Source organism: Falco cherrug, chromosome 7 (genome assembly GCF_023634085.1).
Source record: "Falco cherrug isolate bFalChe1 chromosome 7, bFalChe1.pri, whole genome shotgun sequence".
Lineage (NCBI taxonomy): Eukaryota > Metazoa > Chordata > Aves > Falconiformes > Falconidae > Falco > Falco cherrug.
The window spans coordinates 45,050,643-45,069,178 of NC_073703.1; the positions used below are offsets into that span (position 1 = coordinate 45,050,643).

The following is an 18,536-nucleotide window of genomic DNA, read 5'->3' on the forward strand; positions in this document are numbered from 1 at the left end:
CCTGTAGCAGGGTTGGCCTGAACCTTTGCAATGCCCTCACTGCTTGCACTGCTCTGCAGACATGCACTGCTCTGCAAACATGCGCTGTAGCGGGGGAAGGACAGCCCATAAGTCCATGCTGTGCCTTCACGGTGGGGCGTATCTCCCGCAGCAGCCAGGCAGAGCCTGAGGAGGCAATGTTTTCAGCTTTGACAGCTGTTTGGTCCAAAAGCACAACTCACAGCCCAGTGCTAGACCATGGACACTTGTACTTGTTTCAGGGGTTGGCTCTCTCACCCACGCCGATTTAGCAGATGTAAGAACTCCTGCATACAAAATTACTCTTATTTCATTGAACTGTTTTAAAAGTTGCACCTTTAGTTAATCCACTGTGGACCCAACCTCAATCAAAATTTTCATGTCGAAGAAGAACCAAATTTAAACCAGCCCATTCTTTTAAGGGTAGAAAAAGTCCAACTTCCTCTGGCTTTGCAGTACACAGAGTTCATGAAAAGACTCTCCATCCTTCAAACCAAACCAGACATACAGGCAAGGTTTTGTCAACGTGCATTACAAGCACAGCCCACCACAGCAAAGCCAACGATACCACCACTGTACCTGACTGGAAAGGGAGACCAGAGGCTGCAAGGGCACCCACTCCACACCCTCCCCAACTGCGGCACATGCCGACATACCTGCGCTGGTGCCAATGCCTGGCAGCCACGAGCTGCTGGGAGGTGGCAGCTCCTGCTCTGCACCCCTGCAGCCCTGGCACAGCACTGCTATAACCCAGCCCATGGTGAAATGACACAGCTCTATCACAAGACATGCTGGACCTGCTCACCAAGGTGAGGGCGTTGAGGGGCTGCAGTTAGGCCCAGCATGGGAGGAAGCAAGTCACCCAGGAGAGCGCTTCAGGGGGCTGCAATTAACCCTTCTGGATAAAATAGCACCGGACCCGCTCCTTACAGTTGTGGGCTGGGGAAAAGGAAATGCATCAGCTTACACGCCCTTGCTCTGGCGAAATGACATTAACCTCCAAGACCAATGTAAAGAATTAGTAACCCAACTTGATAAATTTAAATGTTTTTTTATTAACAATCATTTTACATTACAAGGATAATATGACAAAAGGAAGGTTCTCGTGTACATACTATGATATATCAACATAGCTCTATTCGTATCCAGTGTCCTAGGTCCTTTCACACAGGTACTATAAAGCATAGTCTGTAAAGTAATAACATTTTAATGTTCTCCAAAAGAGTGATATTAACATATTAATACATATGTAGTAATAGACGTCTAGATATTTTTCTCTCATTTTGTGTGTGTGGGTGTGGGTGGTGGTGGGGTGGGTGAGAGATTGCTTGAAACAGTTCAGCAGGGCTGTGCTTGGATGTGGATGTGGAGAGGTCTGAGACAAAACCTCTTGTCTTCTGGAAGTAGAAATACATTTTTGCCAACAGTCAGGTGAGTCTATGAGGATGCCATAACTGGCAGAAAACTCCGTAGCCCTCCTATAGCATTCAGGACATTACAGCATATGAGACATGGTTCCCCCACGTAGCCCAGTGAGCTTATTTGACATGAGGTGCAGTGCATGGGAGCCCCTCGCCGGGCAGCAGCACTGTCGGCATGGGCGGGTGGGCAGTGAGGCAGCGGGCTGAGCCTACGTGAGTGTCAGTGGCATCCGAAGGAGGGGGCTGGGAGTGAGGAAACCGTCTCTGAGGTTTGTGAGGAACACGTGCCAGGGAGCTCCCCACCGGCGCTGCGCGACTGAGGGGCTGCAGTGGAGTGGGGAGCCGCTGGCAAGTGGGTTGCGGCTGAGGTGGATTACCAGTTGTGTGGAGGAGAGAGGCCTGGGAGAGGGTGCTGAGGTGTGTGACAGGGCTTGGGGGGAGCTTGCACAGCGTCTGCTCATGCAATACCAGTGTAACGAGTTATTTGGTCGTCGGAATTACAACTCACCCTCCTCCCAACCGAAGCCAACAACTAAAACAGCGAGGAGTGCAGTGGTTGCCAGGCCTGGTGTGGAGCTGCAAAGCCAAACCTCCATGCCTCCCCTTCGACTCTTGTGGGGAAGCAGTGCAGTGACCCACCACCTGCTGCCAGCCCAGCCAGAGGTGCCTCTCAGGTCTCCCCAGGTGCCCACCAAGGGCTTCACCCTGCAGTGGGGTCACTGTCCTACAAGCGGCTGTGTGAAGGGAGGGATGAGGTGGCTGTCCATCCTGCAGGCATTGGCAGACACCCAGGGAAGGCTGATCCACCCCCAGTCAAAGCACAGAAACACCTGTCAGGTGAAAACAGGTGTCTCTTTGCATGGGCAGGGCAAGAGGGATGCACCCTTTGGTGCTTCTAGTCTGGCAAGGTCAGCATGCCGTGTGTTAGGGCCTAAAGGCACACATGTGCCACCGACCATGCCTTCTGCGTGACCACATCATTCCCTTTCCTCCAGAAAAGACACCCGGGCCCTCAGCCAGGCAGGCTGCTCACCAGCCGAGACGCAGCTGCGAGACCTGAGGGAGCGGAGCAGCTCCTGCAGCAGAGCAGCAGCCAGCCTGACCCAGCAACAGAGCTGCACGTGCCTCACCAGCGGGGCTTGCACACTGTCATCCTTACCACTCCGAATTCACGGCCTCTTCTCATTTGTGCTGCTCCAGCTCTATACACCATCCCTGCCACCAACAACCGTGCAGCAGCGACCCTCCCTCCACGCAGTAACGCCTTTGCTTTCCTGCTGCCTTTACCCCAGCACCACAGCCGTGTCACTGACTGATGCCCGTGAGCAAACCTACGCTCTCACTTGGTGCGGTGTGAGCGCCTGCTGGCACACGGTCTCCCTGGCAGCGTGCCGGCGACTGCCGAGGAATGCCGGGCAGAACAGCAGAAAGCCACGTTTTCACAGCACCAGTACCCGCAGTTGCCAACCGCATCCATGCAAAGAGAAAAGTGCATATGAGGGTGGGATATGTATCTGTCCAAGCCTGTCCACAGGACCTCAGCCAGAGGCTTACTCGGGAGAAGACAAGGACACTCAATCATTTTCCCCCCACCAAGACATTCCCCTATTACACAAATCTTATTTAGCACTTGGTTAACATGCCAGCAAGGAAACCCCTTGCCCTAACCACAGCAAAGCCCCTCTCCATAGAGTGCTATACACGTAAATGTAGGCCTCAGTGTATGGCTAAAACTATCCCAAAGTCCAAAGTCTTCAGTGTTACATGCCTTGTGCCTGAACACAGGGCCAGCCTTACACAAGGGTGGTTGAGTCTATCTCTATATTATATCTTTATATCTATCGAAAACATAGAAATATATAAATATATAGGATTTTATTTATAGATATATAAGCATGTGATTTTAATCTTTTGTACTGTGTGTATATGTACTGGGATGTGCGTATATACAATATATAGACCATATGCGTATGTACTGTATACATACACTAGCTTACATGCACACACATCATACGTGTCTCCAAGGGAGACAGGAATTGCATAGGCATTACTGCATTGAATACAATGGCTGGGGGAGCAACGTACCATTTCTCTGCTTTTAAGACCTCTTTCGACAGGGCTGAGGGGAATACGCAAAAGCAGATGCTGTTGCTGCTCATTTGCAAGCCGGCTGTCTAGGTTGTCTTACCCACTGGTCAAACAAACACCAGTCTTCATGAGACAAGAAAGAAAGGGGACCCTGAAGACCCCACGGGACACCTGGTTGAGTTTGTGCTGTGAGAAAGAGATGGACCGAGCCTGAATCATGTCTAAGGAGTCATGTCAGCAAAAGTGCGACCAGAACAGGGGACCATCGCTGTGGTCAGCTCGAGACCCAAGGCAGATGACACACTGGGACCCTGCCCACTGCATCCCCTCACAACCTCCTGTGGCATCTGCATACTTTTGCTGGTATGGGAAGAGCTTTGGTCTCTTGTGAGGATTATCCCTGCTGAGTTCAGTCTTGTGGCCGGAGGGTCTGGACCTCTGCAGCCACTGGTGAGCCCTGCAGAAGGACATGTCTGAATGTGCTTCATGGATTTCTGCTTCACAGCAGGGTAAAAGAGGCAAGGAGCCTGAGCAAAAAGTGAGGAGAGAAAATGGCAACCAAAAGGCCCATGGGCTAGAAATACAAACCCAATGGTCTAGAGAAGTGTGCATTATTCACAGTCAGATGCCATAGCAAAGGCGCAGGGGGAAAGAGAGAATAAAGAGCTCATTTGAGAAAAACTAAACCCTTCTCTCTTTGCAGCTGAAGCACTTCAAGATGCTGTGAACGTGTTCAAAACAACCTCCTCTTGCTCACTCAGGGCAGCAGGAAAGGCATGGATTAAACCTGATGCGTGGCTATCTCTGAACAAAGGTGGCCTCCCTCTCTGCCATGCTGAGTGAGCCCTCCCCATGCCTGCCGCTGCCTCCTGAGGTTTGCAAATAGGGCACAGAAAAGCACTTGCTCCCGGGAAAGGCTCAGCAGGCAGGCCACTGGGAAGCCAGGGGCACTTTGCATTGGTATTCCTCCCTCCTCCCTATCTTGCTCATGCCGGCAGTCACAGCAGTCACGTTTATCCATGGCAGTAATAGCTACAGATCTGAGATAGGTGGGTAAACCTACAGGGAAAGCTTTCAAAGCACCTGCGTTTGTCTAGGACAAAAGCTGGGCTTATTTTCTGACTTGGGGGCAATCAGGAATTGTTTGTGTTGTGGGAGCTGGGCTGGGCCAAGCCGGCTGCTCCGCCAAGCACTCATTTCCCCCCTATCACCAATGCAAGGGGTCTCTGAGCCTTCCCATCATGGGTATCTGCAATATCCCATGGCAGGGAATCACACTTCCTACTGACATCACTCACAGGTGCAGGCAGTTATTTGCAAAAGAAACCAGCACTTTCCCCTTGCCACCTGACTGCACAGATAAAAAAGCCACTCGCTGTGCATTTCGCTTTGCCATCAGGAATAAGAGCAGCCAGTGAAAGCTGTCACTGATGAGAGTGGGATCTGCAAACGCACCAAAGGGAAGGAGTGACAAATTAGAGGAATCATTTCTGAACAAGGCTCTGGCAGCTCTAACCTCGCTGACAAGGCAAGGCACCATTTTCTCCCCAGTGGCAAAAGTAAAGAGGCTCAGAGCAGGAGTTGTAAACAGGCCTCTCAGGTGCTCAGGACAAGCACTGGGGGAGCACTCCTGTCTGCAAAGGTGTCTGGAGACTGTCTGCAAGTGTCCCTTCCCTCCATGTAGGCCAGGCACTTTGACGGGCCTCTGTGACAGAGCCATGTGCAAAGGAGCTTCCACTGCAGCAAACAGAAAGGCAGGTGTTTTTTAGTTCCCCCCACAAAGAGCTATGGAGTTCGGCAAAGGAAAGTGAAAAAAAGGGGAGGACGGAAACTGTCTTTACAGCCTCTCCAACAACCACGGCAGCCTGCATCAAGTATCTTTGTTACTTTTGCTTCTACTGCCTGCTGTGTGCATGCTCGACAAGGAAGACTGTCCCCCACCTGCCCATTCCCTGCTGGTGCATCAATTCACTTCTTGTCTCCAACATCTACGTTCACCTTGCTCATTTCCAGGTCAGAGACTGAGCAGCAATTCTTCTACCTTTTCTACCTGGTTTTTTTTTTTTTGGTGGGGTTTTGTTTTTTTTTTTTATCTCCAAAAATTCTAACTAAGGAGGGAGCCTGCCATCTCCCCAGCAGGGAGCAGCTTTGCGACCTTTGTGGCAGCACCCTGAGCAGAGCTGAGTTGCCGGGCCTGAAGGGCTATACAAGCACCTCTTGTGGAGAGATCCCTATTTTATGGTCAGGCAAACAACCACCCAAGTCTGCACAGCTGGCGGGGGATTTCTAGTTTAATTTTCACTCCTCTAAATGAATGGGGGTAAATCTGATCACATCATTTATTGGGAAAGACAGGAAAAAATGCAAATCTGATCACATCATTTATTGGAAAAGACAGGAAAAAATGCAAACAAAGCCTTTTTTTTTTTTTTTTTTGCTTGCTAGGTGTTGCATATTGACACCCCAGCGCTGCAACGGCGCAATGACCTGACCTAGCTTGTGGCGTTCCCATGAGGACCGCAGGGAGAAGTGCCCAGCGCCTGCACTGCTGCCGGTGGTTCAGCAGCAGGCCCTGGTGCAGGTGCCCCCCACTGCCCGAGCCAGCCGGCAGGCTGCACATGCCATCTGAGGTAAGGCAGAGGGGACAGGGAGTAAGTGCTACGGAGGGTATGCCGCCTGCCCAGCCCTTGCTGCTACATTCGTGGGGTCTGCTCTGCTCCCTTTGGCCTCTCTGGCCAAAGAGCCCCGTTTTACAGCAAAGAGTGCAGAGTCAGGACGCAAGGATGGACCAACACTAGTGCTTCAGGTGGGCTCAGTCCCTTCTCAGTCCCACAGGGACAGAAGGGGAACACTCCCAAAACGCTGACCAACACCAGTCTAGCTGTTCCTGTGGGGTCTGAAAGCTGAGCCAGTCCACAGCGGCTTGGCTGTACATCTCTGCCTGGTGCTGGCTGTGTGGTTCTGCTGAGGGCAAAGTGGTTAGCGGGAGGTGAGCAAGACCTAGGCAGAAGTGCGTGTTTTCCCGGGGAAGACAGTGTGTGAACCCTGGCAGTGAAAGTGACTCCAAAAGAGATCGGTTCCAAACATGCTACATCTCCATTGAAAACAAACAAAAAAGTTTAAAAAATAAAATAATATTTTTTATATATATATATATTTATATAAATGAAAAGCTATCAACTAGCAGCAACGGTTCTAGAGATATCTTAGCACCAAGACCAAGGGCAGGGGGGTAACAGGAGAAAGGAAAGGTTCAGTGTTGCTGATACCACCATCATGTTTCCAAACAACACAGCTTGGCACAAAGCTCATCCCTCTGGGAAGTGAGATCATGTTGGCTCGGACACCTTCTGGACAACAGGTTCTCACTCCCATGATGGTCTGGTCAGGTTGGTGCTGTCCATGCCACATCAGCAGGGCAAGGCACTAGCATCTGTGGAGTTTTTGCACCTTTTTTGTGTTTTTTTTTTTTTTTGTTTGTTTGTTTTTTATTTTTTTGCTTTTCTAACCTGAAGTGATATTGTGTGAATGCCTGGAGCTCATTTACTTTAAAAGAATAAAACAACGAAGAACCCCAAGCCCACAGAACAATCTCTTTGTGATGGAAGGTGCAAGTCCCCCATTCACATTTCAGCTGGACTCTGCATCTCTTCAAGAAAGGAAGAAACATTTCGCAGGAAGAAGCAGAGCATCCCTTCTTCCTGCTGTCATCAGGCTGCTGTGCTGTGGAACATGTTACCTTGGTCACAAGAGAATACGTGAACCTTTGTAGGACATCATCACATGAATATAATCCAAGATAATCTTGCATTGATAGCTCCTGCCACCAAACTGTGGCAGGTTTTTCTTTCAGTCATTCCAAACAAAACGAAACAAAACAAAACAAAACAAAAACCCCACAACAATCTAGGATTATAAAGACGTAGTATAAATAATGTAAATTAGAATATAATTTTTAAGCCTTTGAATCTCTGCCCAGAGATGGCTCTTGACTCATTGGCTGTCTAGCTTCCACAGCAGCCCTGGTTTTGAATGAATAGTTGTATATATATATATATATTTATCTCCTACAATATAAAAATATAAATGCAAAAATTTCCCCCTGCCTTCTCTATTTTGCTATTTTATAGTCTGCACATGACACCATGTAATAATATATGTATGATAGACTGGTACTATGGTTATCATAAAAGGAGCTGAAAGCCAAGTATTACTCTACAGCCCAAAAGTAGGGAGAATTGAGAAAGGGGCATCACAGTTTAGTGGAGGCATTTGTTTCTAAATCAGAAGAAAAAACCAAAATAACACCCCCAGCCTTTCCCTCCTGCCAGTAATCTCTGTAAGGAAAGCTCCCACTTGAGTCAAGAGAACTGGGTGGAGCTGGAGAGCCAGGGGCAACATAAACGCACAGGATGCTCTGTCGGAAATCAGAAATCTGACGGTTGTCAACAAAAGGCTCAAGTGGCTCAATAACTGGACTGAACAACGGAAAGAGAGGCAGAGATCAAAACCAAGGGGAAAAAGAAACAAACAAACAAACCCCGAAACAAAACAACACAAAAAAACAACTCAACAAACCGACAACACACATACAAAGGAAACCGCCGGGAGGCTGAGGCTGACAAAGACCCGTCATCTAGCTTATAGATAGTTAGGTTTGAACATGTAGAGTATGGCCCCAGCACATGCTTCTAAAGAATGAAATGTTGCCACCTACACTGCAGCTGCCATGGTTGGAGACACCAGTAAATGTCTAAACATTGTCTCAATCTTTAAAATTCTGCTTAGCTTCTATCAGACGCACATCGTCTAAACTTTTAAATTTTCAGTGTGGGTTTTTCCTTAATATAGATTATATATATTTTTTTTTTATAATATATCAAAGTTTAGAGTATAGATTAAAAAAATTATTCAACAGCTTTCTGATCTGAGGCATTCCTTCCTAAATATCGGGGTAAAACTCAGAGCCATGGTCCATGCTCTGCAACATTGGCTTCTGATCAAGAGATGACATCCGGCTCAGCATTTCGGCTGACAACGCGTAACTATTGCCCGACTTCTCCTCGAACCAGCTATCTAGCGCCCTTTTGCAATCAAAGTTGGCAATAGGTGGCCCATTAACAGCAATCGTCAAAAGATCACTGAGCTGCTCCAGCGTGAGCCGAGAGCGGTTGTTTTTGCGCACCCTCTGCAGGGCGGTGCGCCCCTTCTCACAGCAGGCCGATGAGGTGGGAAGGACTTTGAGGATCTGAACTATTTTATTTAGGAGGGGGAATCTCTGTTTGTACTTACAAATGTGACTGAGCAAGTCTTTAAAACCATTTTTGGTATAATAATCCACTTTGAGTTCTCGCCACTCCATCAGCAGACTCCCTCGGGTGTCCATCCCCTCTCTGCAAACCTCTCTGGAAAATGATGGGACCGTCTCCAGGTGTTCGAATATTTGTACCATATCCTCTTTCCCATAGCTCATGAGCTCATCAGTGCTTCTGGGCCAAGCTGCGAGGTCAAATACCTGACAAGCCTTCACAAATGTCCGGCTACGGGAATCGAACCTTTGGGCTAGGATCACCTGGGTCTTCTGGCAGATCTTTTCTCTGATCGACTGGAATTTGGCTTCAGCCACCCGTAGGTTTTTCACAGCAATGCCATTAAAGCTTTCACGGAAGTTTTCCTCAAACTCCTGCAAGTACTCCCCAGGCGAGTCTGCTAGCCGGCTGATCTCCTGGATGGCCTCCTCTATTTTATCATCCACCTGTGACACAAGAAGGTACTCCCCTTGGAAGACGTAGGCGAGGCGTGAAAGCACAGCAATCACATCCAGCAGGAAGTAGATGAGTTTAATTGACTGGTAGTCCATCAGGAACTGCAGGAGGGCCAAGGCAATGGCAGATGCATCTGCCCTTTGGGTCTGGCCGCTGACATCTTTGAGATGGGCCACAACCTCCAGGTAATCTTTGATTAGAGCGTTGAGCACATTTTGCTCCCCAATGATCCACTTCACTGCTCGAATGTCCCCTAAGAACTCGGTCTCCTCGCACAGAGTGGCAGCAGTCACCCTCAACTCACACATGAGTCGGGGAGAGTAACGATAGAAACTGAGCAGTTGCTTCAGGTTGTTTTCTAGCTCCTCCAGGCATGGAAGTTCTTTGCCACTGATTGCATCCAAAATTTCCAAGTGTGGCCTGTGCACCATAAAGGGCAGGCAGAGAAGCCAGGGCAAGGTCTTTCTGATTGTCATGAACAAGTTGGCTCTCAGGCTGGCAGTAATGTTAGCACCATCAACTCCCAAACCAATTGTTGGCTTCTCATCCTGCAATCGTATTCCAAGGCTGGAAAAAGCCCTGTCTAATGCCTGGAGGTAACTGTCTGTTGTAGAAAAGCCCAGTTCCTGAAGAGACAGGAATTCAGTTGCCGGAGGCCCATCGCTGCTCGTGTACTGCACATAAACCGCGACCGTGTCTGCAAGCAAGTCATCGCTCTGCCCATCTAGAATGATGCTGAGGAAGGGAGACTGTCGGATGCGTTCAACCAGGTCCTCTCGAAGAGCCCGGGCGATATGGTGGATTAAGATTTGGCAGTCTCCCTCATTCATGTATTGATCCACCACCTTGAGTTCACACTTTCTCAGTAGTTCTGCCAGAGGCCGAAAGTCATAGTAGGGCCTGCCCTCCAGGGCCAAGTGGTAGGCTGTATTGAAGAGTAGGGTCATATTTCGGCACATCTCTTCTGTCTTCTCTGGGTGCATCCTGAGCTTGTAAAGCTGCAGGCACTTCTTGTGGAGGTTGCTCTGGCTGTGAAGCTTTATTGTGTGTATCTTGAACTGCTTTGAACCAATGATGAAGGCTGAAGTCCGAGAGGATTGCACTGTGTACTGCCTACAGACGTGGCACCACATTTCATTCAATGTTGGGGAGTACCGCAGAAACCAAAACTTTTTAAGCCACTCCTGCTTGAACCGCCGTATCCTCCGGCCTGTCGCAGAAGACATCTTGGAAGGCTCGTCTGTAGCAGCAATCATGTCATTGGAAACCGATTCATCAGCTGAGTCCACTTCTTGGTCATCGTCCTCCATAATCGTGGGAACAGAGATGATACTTTCTGAAGCTGTAAAAAAAAAAAAAAAGAAAAAAAAAGGAAAAAAATACGGTATTTACAAAGTTGCTAAGCTACTGGTGACCGTAGAACATTGCCTGATGAGCCGGCCACAACCTGCCCTCTCCTGCCCACAATGCACTATGGGTAGAATTTGAATCATGGCTTTTTGAAGGGAAAATAAATCAGTGTTTCTACATATGAACTTTGTCTCCAACATGCCACAACAGACAGCAAGAAAGGACACTACATGATATGACCCAAATATTCCCTTTGGTGAAGGTTCTTGGCTGCTTGACAGCACGTTCCTGGAGGAAATGAAATGTATCTTCAGAAAGGGACACATGGTTGTGTTAAGGCAGTGGAGGAAACAGAGAGGGCCTTTCCAACAAGGGACACAGCAGGACATCATTTCATACACAAAGAGCACACATTTCAGTGTTACCACAGAGTCATTCAGACTTTCTTGGTAGCATGTGAGGCACTGCGGAGGGGCTTCCGCTGAAAGAGAGTGCATCAAAAATACAGCAAACAAACTGTCTGCAATGGAATGTCTTTTTTATTGGCAGTGCATTATTGATTACAATGGCAACAAATAGAGCAAGTTGTCATACAGAGTCTTTCCCAGACAGTGGTTTCCACTGTGCCCACAGCATCAGCTCCTGGCCCACCCAGTCACAAAACCACATGAATGAACCTTCCATGGAACCACGTGTTCACCTGAATACTCAGAGTAAAACACTTTAGATGGGTACACAGCACACAGGCATCTCACTACTCTCCTTAGGCAGGGTTTGGAGAATGCTGTTACTCGGCAAGGCTTACCTGTGGGGTCTGAGAACTCTTGGAGCTCAGGTACCTGGGGCGGTAACACAGGTGGCTCAGGTAACTTCCCAGATCTCAGCATGTCTAACTCTGCCTGCAGCTCCCGGATCTTCTTCTTCAGCCGGATGCAGTTGGGGCAGAAGGAGGTGGTGGGGATTTCGTGGGAGTTGCCTTGTGCAGAGGCCAGTGACAGCTCGGTTGGGCTGTCTGCTTTGAGTAACAGGGGCTCTTCTTCCTCGTCTTCAAGGATGCCCACCTCTTTGGCTGAGCTGAAAGAGGAACTGTGGGGGACCTTCCACTCCCCCTCACTCCGGTTTCTGCTGAGGCTCAGGGAGCCATGCTGCATGGCACTGCTACACCGCTCAAAGATGTCTTCAGCCTGGTTCTCTTTGAATTTGGCAGACTCCAAAGAAGCCTCCAGGACATCTTTGAAGATGAGGTCAATCTTTTTTTTCTTTGTTTGGGGGTGGAATTCCCCCTCGTCACAGCTGCGCTTATAGGGGCTCTTCCCTTGCTTTAAGGTGGCGAGCTGGAGCGGCCCCCTTGCGTCCTCTTGATTTTCCACATTCTTTTCTGACTTTTCCCTCTGTGACTTTTTGTCTCCTAGAAAGGAAAACGAGGGGTGGGGATTATCACTGGGAACCGAGCAACATCCCTCAATCTAAAACTCAAACGAAAAAAGAACAAAAAGGCAGGCTGAATCCCTGCAGGTCTGCATGTTGCATTACGAACCAGGGAACTGACACAACTCAGTGGAAACCGAGGCTTGTGAGAGGAGGAGCCCTGCTAATGGGCACGTCTGCAAAAACAGAGACAGTCCTGGGTAGCCACAGCAGAGTAGAACCCACACGCTTTAAAGAGAAGAGAAACTACAGGCAGCTTGTTTAACCTGAAGGTATAACCAACCTGTGCTGGAAGAGGACTACGAGGTGAATGACTGATCACAGTGGAACCTAACGCCCAGAGCCCAAGCGCCATTTTGGCTGGCTGGAAGACCTGTGTCTGTTTTGACTTGGTAAAAGGTATCAAGTGTACAGCAGTGCAGCGAGAGATTCGGACCGTTTCATGACAACCCCAGCGTCTGTGCACGCTACAGCACAAAGTTTGCAAGCCTCTTTACTGTCATCAGTTTGGAGGCTGCTCCAGAAATGCAAAGGTAAAGGAGTAAAAATAACTTGCACTCTTAAACCCCAAGGTACTCATTGTTAACTGAGCTACAATAGGTGAATGCCCTCCAAGAATGGAACACATAGCTTGTCCCAATGGAGTCTAAGAGCGTGGCCATTCAGTGATTTAAGAAAAAAAAAAAAGGCAAAAAAAAAGCAACCTCAGACAAATTATTAATTGCTTAAAATAAAGGGAATAGCCAGATTTCCTTACCTGGAAATTCAAAAGACGATAGGTTTGGCTCAATTTCCATCATTCTTCTATCTTGTAAATAACTTCAAGCATTGATGGCTTCCCAAACAAGACGCTGCTTTATGCTGATTTTTTGGGGTTGTTTGCTTTTAAAGTGTATTCATGCTTTCATAAGAGTTACGGAGCAAAAGCTACCATTCCCTCTCTAAGGAGAGCAATGCTAAGAATGCAGAAAAGATGCAAGACTCGACACAGTTAGAGTAAGGCACCGTAAAAAGGGCTGGCCTGAATGGCAGGGATTTTGCACTGGGTTTGGATGCTGGCTGGCAAATCTAGCCACTTCTTGAGTGAATCCATAACAACAGATCTCATTTTCAACACACTGATGAGAATTCCTATGGGCAAAGCTTTGAATCTCTGCCTTAGTATTTCCCCTGTTATGGACTGTAACAGCTACTGGCAGAAGTAGCAATTTAGAGAATGGATTCCTCTTCTTTCTCAGTGATTTTTTCCCCCAACCAACTGAGTGGTTCAGCCCTATGGAAAAGCCAGAAATCACAAGACAATCCCTCATATTATTGGTCTCAACTCCCTTGAGGAGGCGGGTCAGAAACTACCGACAGCAACAAAACCCAGGAACCATGTTATTTTTCCATGAGTTAATGAAGTGTGCCACGTCACGCGACAGAATCATCTGCAGGGGATTTCAAATCTTTTAAATTGAAAGTGACTCAACAGATTTTGGTGCCCCTCGCTGACCACCTCCCAGTGCCCTCCCAGCTGAGGCTGCAATGTCTCTCACAAGTCTACAACAGCCCAAGTGATGCTCCATTTTGACAACGTCTCTGCACTCCTTTTGCAAACACAGGCTGAGGCCAGCTTGCCGCAGGATGAGCCCATCAGGATGTCAGGGGGTTTCTAGGATGGTCTCCGCAGCCGCATGGGATTCAACCCGACTGTGTGGTAGGCTACGGCAGGTCCCGAGAAGCCCAGAGGCAGATGTTCACCACACATGTAGTGCAGAGCAGGCTGTGAGTCACCATTCCAGCTCACACAAACCATGACACCATGACAAACCATGACTAAAGGCATGTCTGTATAGCAGGGCAATAGCTCATAGCCTTGGTGCCCCTCCAGAGCAGCTGCTCCAAGAGCACAGTCTTTCTCTTGCCGTACTTTCAGAAAGTACTAAGCCATCCAGACAACTAATGTGTGCATGTTACACAGCAAAATCACTGCAGCCTGTACCTATCACTCAGTGCTGTTCATTAACATAAAAAAGCACATTCATACCGATGTCAATTCAGAAGTGGGAATTGCCCAAGTACAGCCATCAAGACGTAACACTGGAAGTGCATAATAACTCTAAGGTGGTAGAGGATAACCAGATTTTTCAGGACATCTTGTCCACCCCATGATTAAAGAGGAGACACCTTTTACCAAGTCAAGGCAGCAATAGCAGCTGTGTAATAATATACACGGGAATCTTAATTAGAAAGTTATATTTAGTGTGGCTGCCCCTCTGAGGCCCTGCCATTCTGTGGCTAGGCCTGGAAAGAAATGCCCTTAATTAAATTCAGGTATCAGGATTGTATAGATGAATAGATGCATTAAGAATTTTTGCCCTCCTCTGAAGTTTCCTATATTGCTGACATGACATTGACCTAAAGAACTGCTGGTTTTGTTCCAGCATGGCTACTCTTAAGGTAAGGTAATAATTTTTATCCAGGGAAGAATCAGCCTAACAAAGCCTCCTGTATGTTGTACATGCACTCTAAGGTTGTGAGACTAAGGAGTCTCTAGCTGATGTCGCGCTGATCCCAAATTATCTTTCTGAAGAAAGAGGAAATAAATTAAGCGAGGAAAATGGACATACAAACACACCAAGGAAATCTCTCTTTCATATGCACACAAACCCAGCCGGAGCTCCCTCAAACAGGCTGCTCACAGAAGCCAGAAAAAGCAGCACGTTCAGAGGAAAAACCTAATGCTGTCTGTGGGATCACCAGCTTGGCAATCTTCAGGCCAGAAAGTCTAGTGATGGGGGAGCTCGGTGATCCCTGGGCTTTGCGTCAGGCCCTTGCAGCGCACACACGACACGGCACAACACAACACATGACATGACACGACACAGCACAAATGTTTCTTTCGTGATCTCTTTGACAGTGGTTATCATTGTTATATATTGTACACTCATCCATCCACACCACACAGAGCTGGGGGCTCTCATCCAGAGGTGCTCTTCTTCTAGAAACGCAGCCCTCCTCACACAGCCTGTGCGCCACCTACTACACCCACTGCACTTGGTCAGACAAGTGTGGCAGCCCAGGGGCATCGAGGGAAAGGGTGGAAAGGGAGGGGACTCACTCACCGCTTGTGAGATTTCTGTTGATGGTCTCCTGGGACATACTGTGCAACCGCTTCATGTAATCCTCACTGTACCAGACCCGCAGCTTCTCCCCAGGGCAGATGTCGCGGCAGGCACGGAAGTAAATCCTCTCGCTGTGCTGGAAGGCCATCAGGTTCTGCTCCCTCTCCTCCCGGGAGATGATCACATACCTGAGGGTGAGGTGACAAGGCAGGTGTCAAGCACAAACTTCTCTCCTGTGCCCCCTCTTGTACCAGAATGACAACCACAATGAAGCCAGAATGACCTTCAGAGAGAGCCATCAACACAGCCAGGCTGGAAAGCATGGAGTTATAAGTAATGGTGTGCAAATTGCCAGAGGTACAGGACAACAAGCATGGACACCCAGGGAACACCAAGCCAGTGGGTCCATTTCTGCTGGGGAAGGGACAACAACAACGTACATCCAATCTGAAGGAGTATCTGCCAGTAGGGGTGACACAGACTCTCATGGGCAGAAACCTTTGCCTAGTGATGGAAAGAAGGACACCTGGGCTCCCCACCACCAATTCACATCCCAAGGCCTCCTCCCTTGTTCTCAGGAACATCCAGAATACGGCAGGGTCCCTCTGCCTGTCTCTTTCCCCAAAACATCATCTTCCTTTTTAGTAGATACCGGATTTCCTTGCTTCTCTCCTCTCAGGCAAGCAGAATTGAGCTACCCAGGACAGAAACAGAGACACCTAATGTGCATGAGGGTATTCGCTGGTTATCCAAAAGGAGACCAAGGACATGCCAGTACTGGCAGTTTTGGTGCTGGGGCATTCAGTGGGATGGGACACAAAAATACAAGCAGCCCTGCAAGTGGAAACCCCAGCACCACTTTGTGGGTGTCTCCTGGCAGTGCTGACAGAAAGATCATTTTCTGGGCATGGGATTTATTTTCCTGATTTAAACCAGCTAAATTTCCACTCAGCAGAAATGTATTAATTTCCCACTCCAAGCAACTGGCCCTCTGTGCAACTTGCTAAGACAGTGATCTATAGATAGGATCATATTATCTGCTCTCACACTCCTCGTGTTCTTGCTAGAGGACATGAAAAAGGCTTGGTAATACTGGTTCCAGCTGCCACCAACATGAGCTCGTAACACTTGCCTAGGACCAGGAGGAGACTCCGTCACTGCACGTACAGACCCAAAAGCAGATATGAACAGTTCATAGCTAAAAGCTTTTTCTTCTTCTATGCCATTTGCCTCTATTATTCAGCACTTCCTGCTGTAGTGACATCAATGAAGGACAGTGGCATATGGCTCCTCTGACATCTGCTGCTACTAGTCTTTGCTCAAACATCCCCTTATAGCTCACAGGTATTTCTCTGGCTTAAGAAACCCATCAATTTTCCCTTGAACACTCTCCCCTTCTCCAGCCATATGCATGTACAGATAAAGACACAAGCCCACCTCACCTGCACGTGATCACACTAACCCAACACAGATACGGTCACAAATTGGTGAAACTTCCCGCGAAGCACAGAAAACAAGCCTGCAGTGTCTCAGACTGCCCGATGCTCCAGCAATTCTGACTTTCATGTTAAGCAACTGTGCCTGTGCCTGCAATCAGCTGTTTTTCCTAATGTATGCCACCCAGGATGCTCTGCAGTCTTCAGTAATTATTTAAACAGCAAGCTCTGGCACTGCCAAAATTAGCCAAACATTGGCTTTTATTAACCCTTTTTTTTTACTTTTGATCACAAAACAAAAGTACTTTTAAACAACCGGTTTGAGTATTTCAGAAGGAACGACCTGGGCCAGTGTGGTAGGATGGAGGTCCTGAAAATGACACACAGCTAGTGCTGCCAGGCTGTCACTTCTGGGTGTTAGCAATCACTCCACAAAAGGTGTTATCAGGCATTCAGGCAGCCATGAGATACTCAACCCCAGAGATACAGCAATATGCTGCAGCCAGTCTGATGCCCTGCAGCACAGGAGGTCCTAGAGGATGTCCTCCCCAGTCCAAGCAAAATGCCGGGATGCTTCCTAGCACTTGCTAAGTATTCTTAGCAGTGCTACCATATTCCTGCAGCTGCTTTGTATCCCACTGCTAAACATCACCCAGAGCAATGACAAGATCAGGCTGCCCTGTGAAGCAGCCTGGTTACCTGCAAAGATTTATTACCCTGAAGTCGCTTGCAGCTCCTTAATACAACATACAGGGGACACAGCCCCACAGCTAGTGGCACTGAGGAATCCATGGGGCGGTGGCAGGACAATCCGGTGCACACCCAGCAAACTGCATTTGACAGCAAGATTTAGAGAATTCTCTAAACGGCAACTTTGCGTGGGAAGGGGAGACCCTGGCTAACTATTCCCACCAGGGCTCACTTTTATTATCAACTATTTCATTAAGCGTGAGAATGCTTTTCCTGTTCGCTGCTCCCCTCCTGCCTCTAAAGCCTCACAAGTTTGTGCCTAAGAGTATCCTTCAGCTCTGCTGCCCCACGTCCTGTGGCTCCAGCCATGTCCAGGAGCAGCAGGAAGGTGGGAGGAGAGCGCAGGCTGGAGGGTGCAGCTGCGGTACTGCTGCAGCCCTGCAACACGCCGCCATGCCACCCGCTCCCATCCTGCATCCTGCAGCGACCCGCACTGCTGATTTCACCAGGAGGTATGAAGAAAGCCCTTAACAGAGAGTTGGGGAATAATCCAGTCACAAACACATTTCTTCACAGCTGCTGGCAGCTAGTAACTGGTTTACGCTCCTAGAGAGGAAGCTTTACATCTGCGATACTTCCCTGAGGTAATGTAAATGGAGATGAGATCATCCATATAAATGAACTGCTTTTGAACCAGCTACCCAGCCCGGCTCCCGTGACCACAAAGACACAAATGACACGTTACAAAGGATTGCACAAAACCCAAATTCCATCTGTTGGTCTAAGACATCTCGTGTGGCTGCACACCACAGGCCAGAGGCAGGCGCCTTCCCTGAAGGATGGAGGAAGTCAGCCCACGAAACAGGAGCTGCTTGGCGAGGCGAGGGCACAAACTGCCTGCTGAGGAGAGACTCACAATCTGCCTGCACTGGCACATCTTCCCGAGGCCCAAGCGCTCACATCCTGAACAGCCCTTACAGCCCTCCCTGCGAAGGCTGGAAAGCAGCCAGTCCGCCTCCCGATGCCAAGCGCTCAAGCTAGACTGAAGCAGGAAGGGTACCTCGGTTTAGATGCCCAGACAGGCACGGCTAGGCTGACACAAGTGCTGCGCACACACGGGCACAGCCCTGACGGCAGCAGCGGGTTTCCCAAGGGACTGTGATCCCCGGAGGAGGAGCAGGGTCGGGACTACCACTGGGGCAGACCCAGCCACCCAGAGCTGTTCCTGTTCCT

At 48.8% G+C, this 18,536-nt stretch overlaps 1 protein-coding gene across 4 annotated transcripts in view; it reads right to left on the bottom strand.

Annotated features, from left to right (window-relative positions):
* Positions 1 to 1,053: 1,053 nt before the first annotated feature.
* PRDM11 (PR/SET domain 11) overlaps positions 1,054 to 18,536 on the bottom strand; it is a 52,323-nt gene continuing 34,840 nt past the window's right edge. For 2 of the 4 annotated variants that reach the window (XM_055715447.1, XM_055715448.1), the window contains exons 6-8: positions 15,178 to 15,365; positions 11,448 to 12,050; positions 1,054 to 10,634 (exon numbers count right to left, since the gene is read on the bottom strand). In XM_055715447.1, coding sequence (XP_055571422.1) covers positions 8,470 to 10,634; positions 11,448 to 12,050; positions 15,178 to 15,365 — 2,956 coding nt within the window. In that variant the 3' untranslated portion in view covers positions 1,054 to 8,469. The remainder of the gene's footprint in view (positions 10,635 to 11,447; positions 12,051 to 15,177; positions 15,366 to 18,536) is intronic. The other 2 variants (XR_008733078.1, XM_055715449.1) reach the window with 2 other exon arrangements.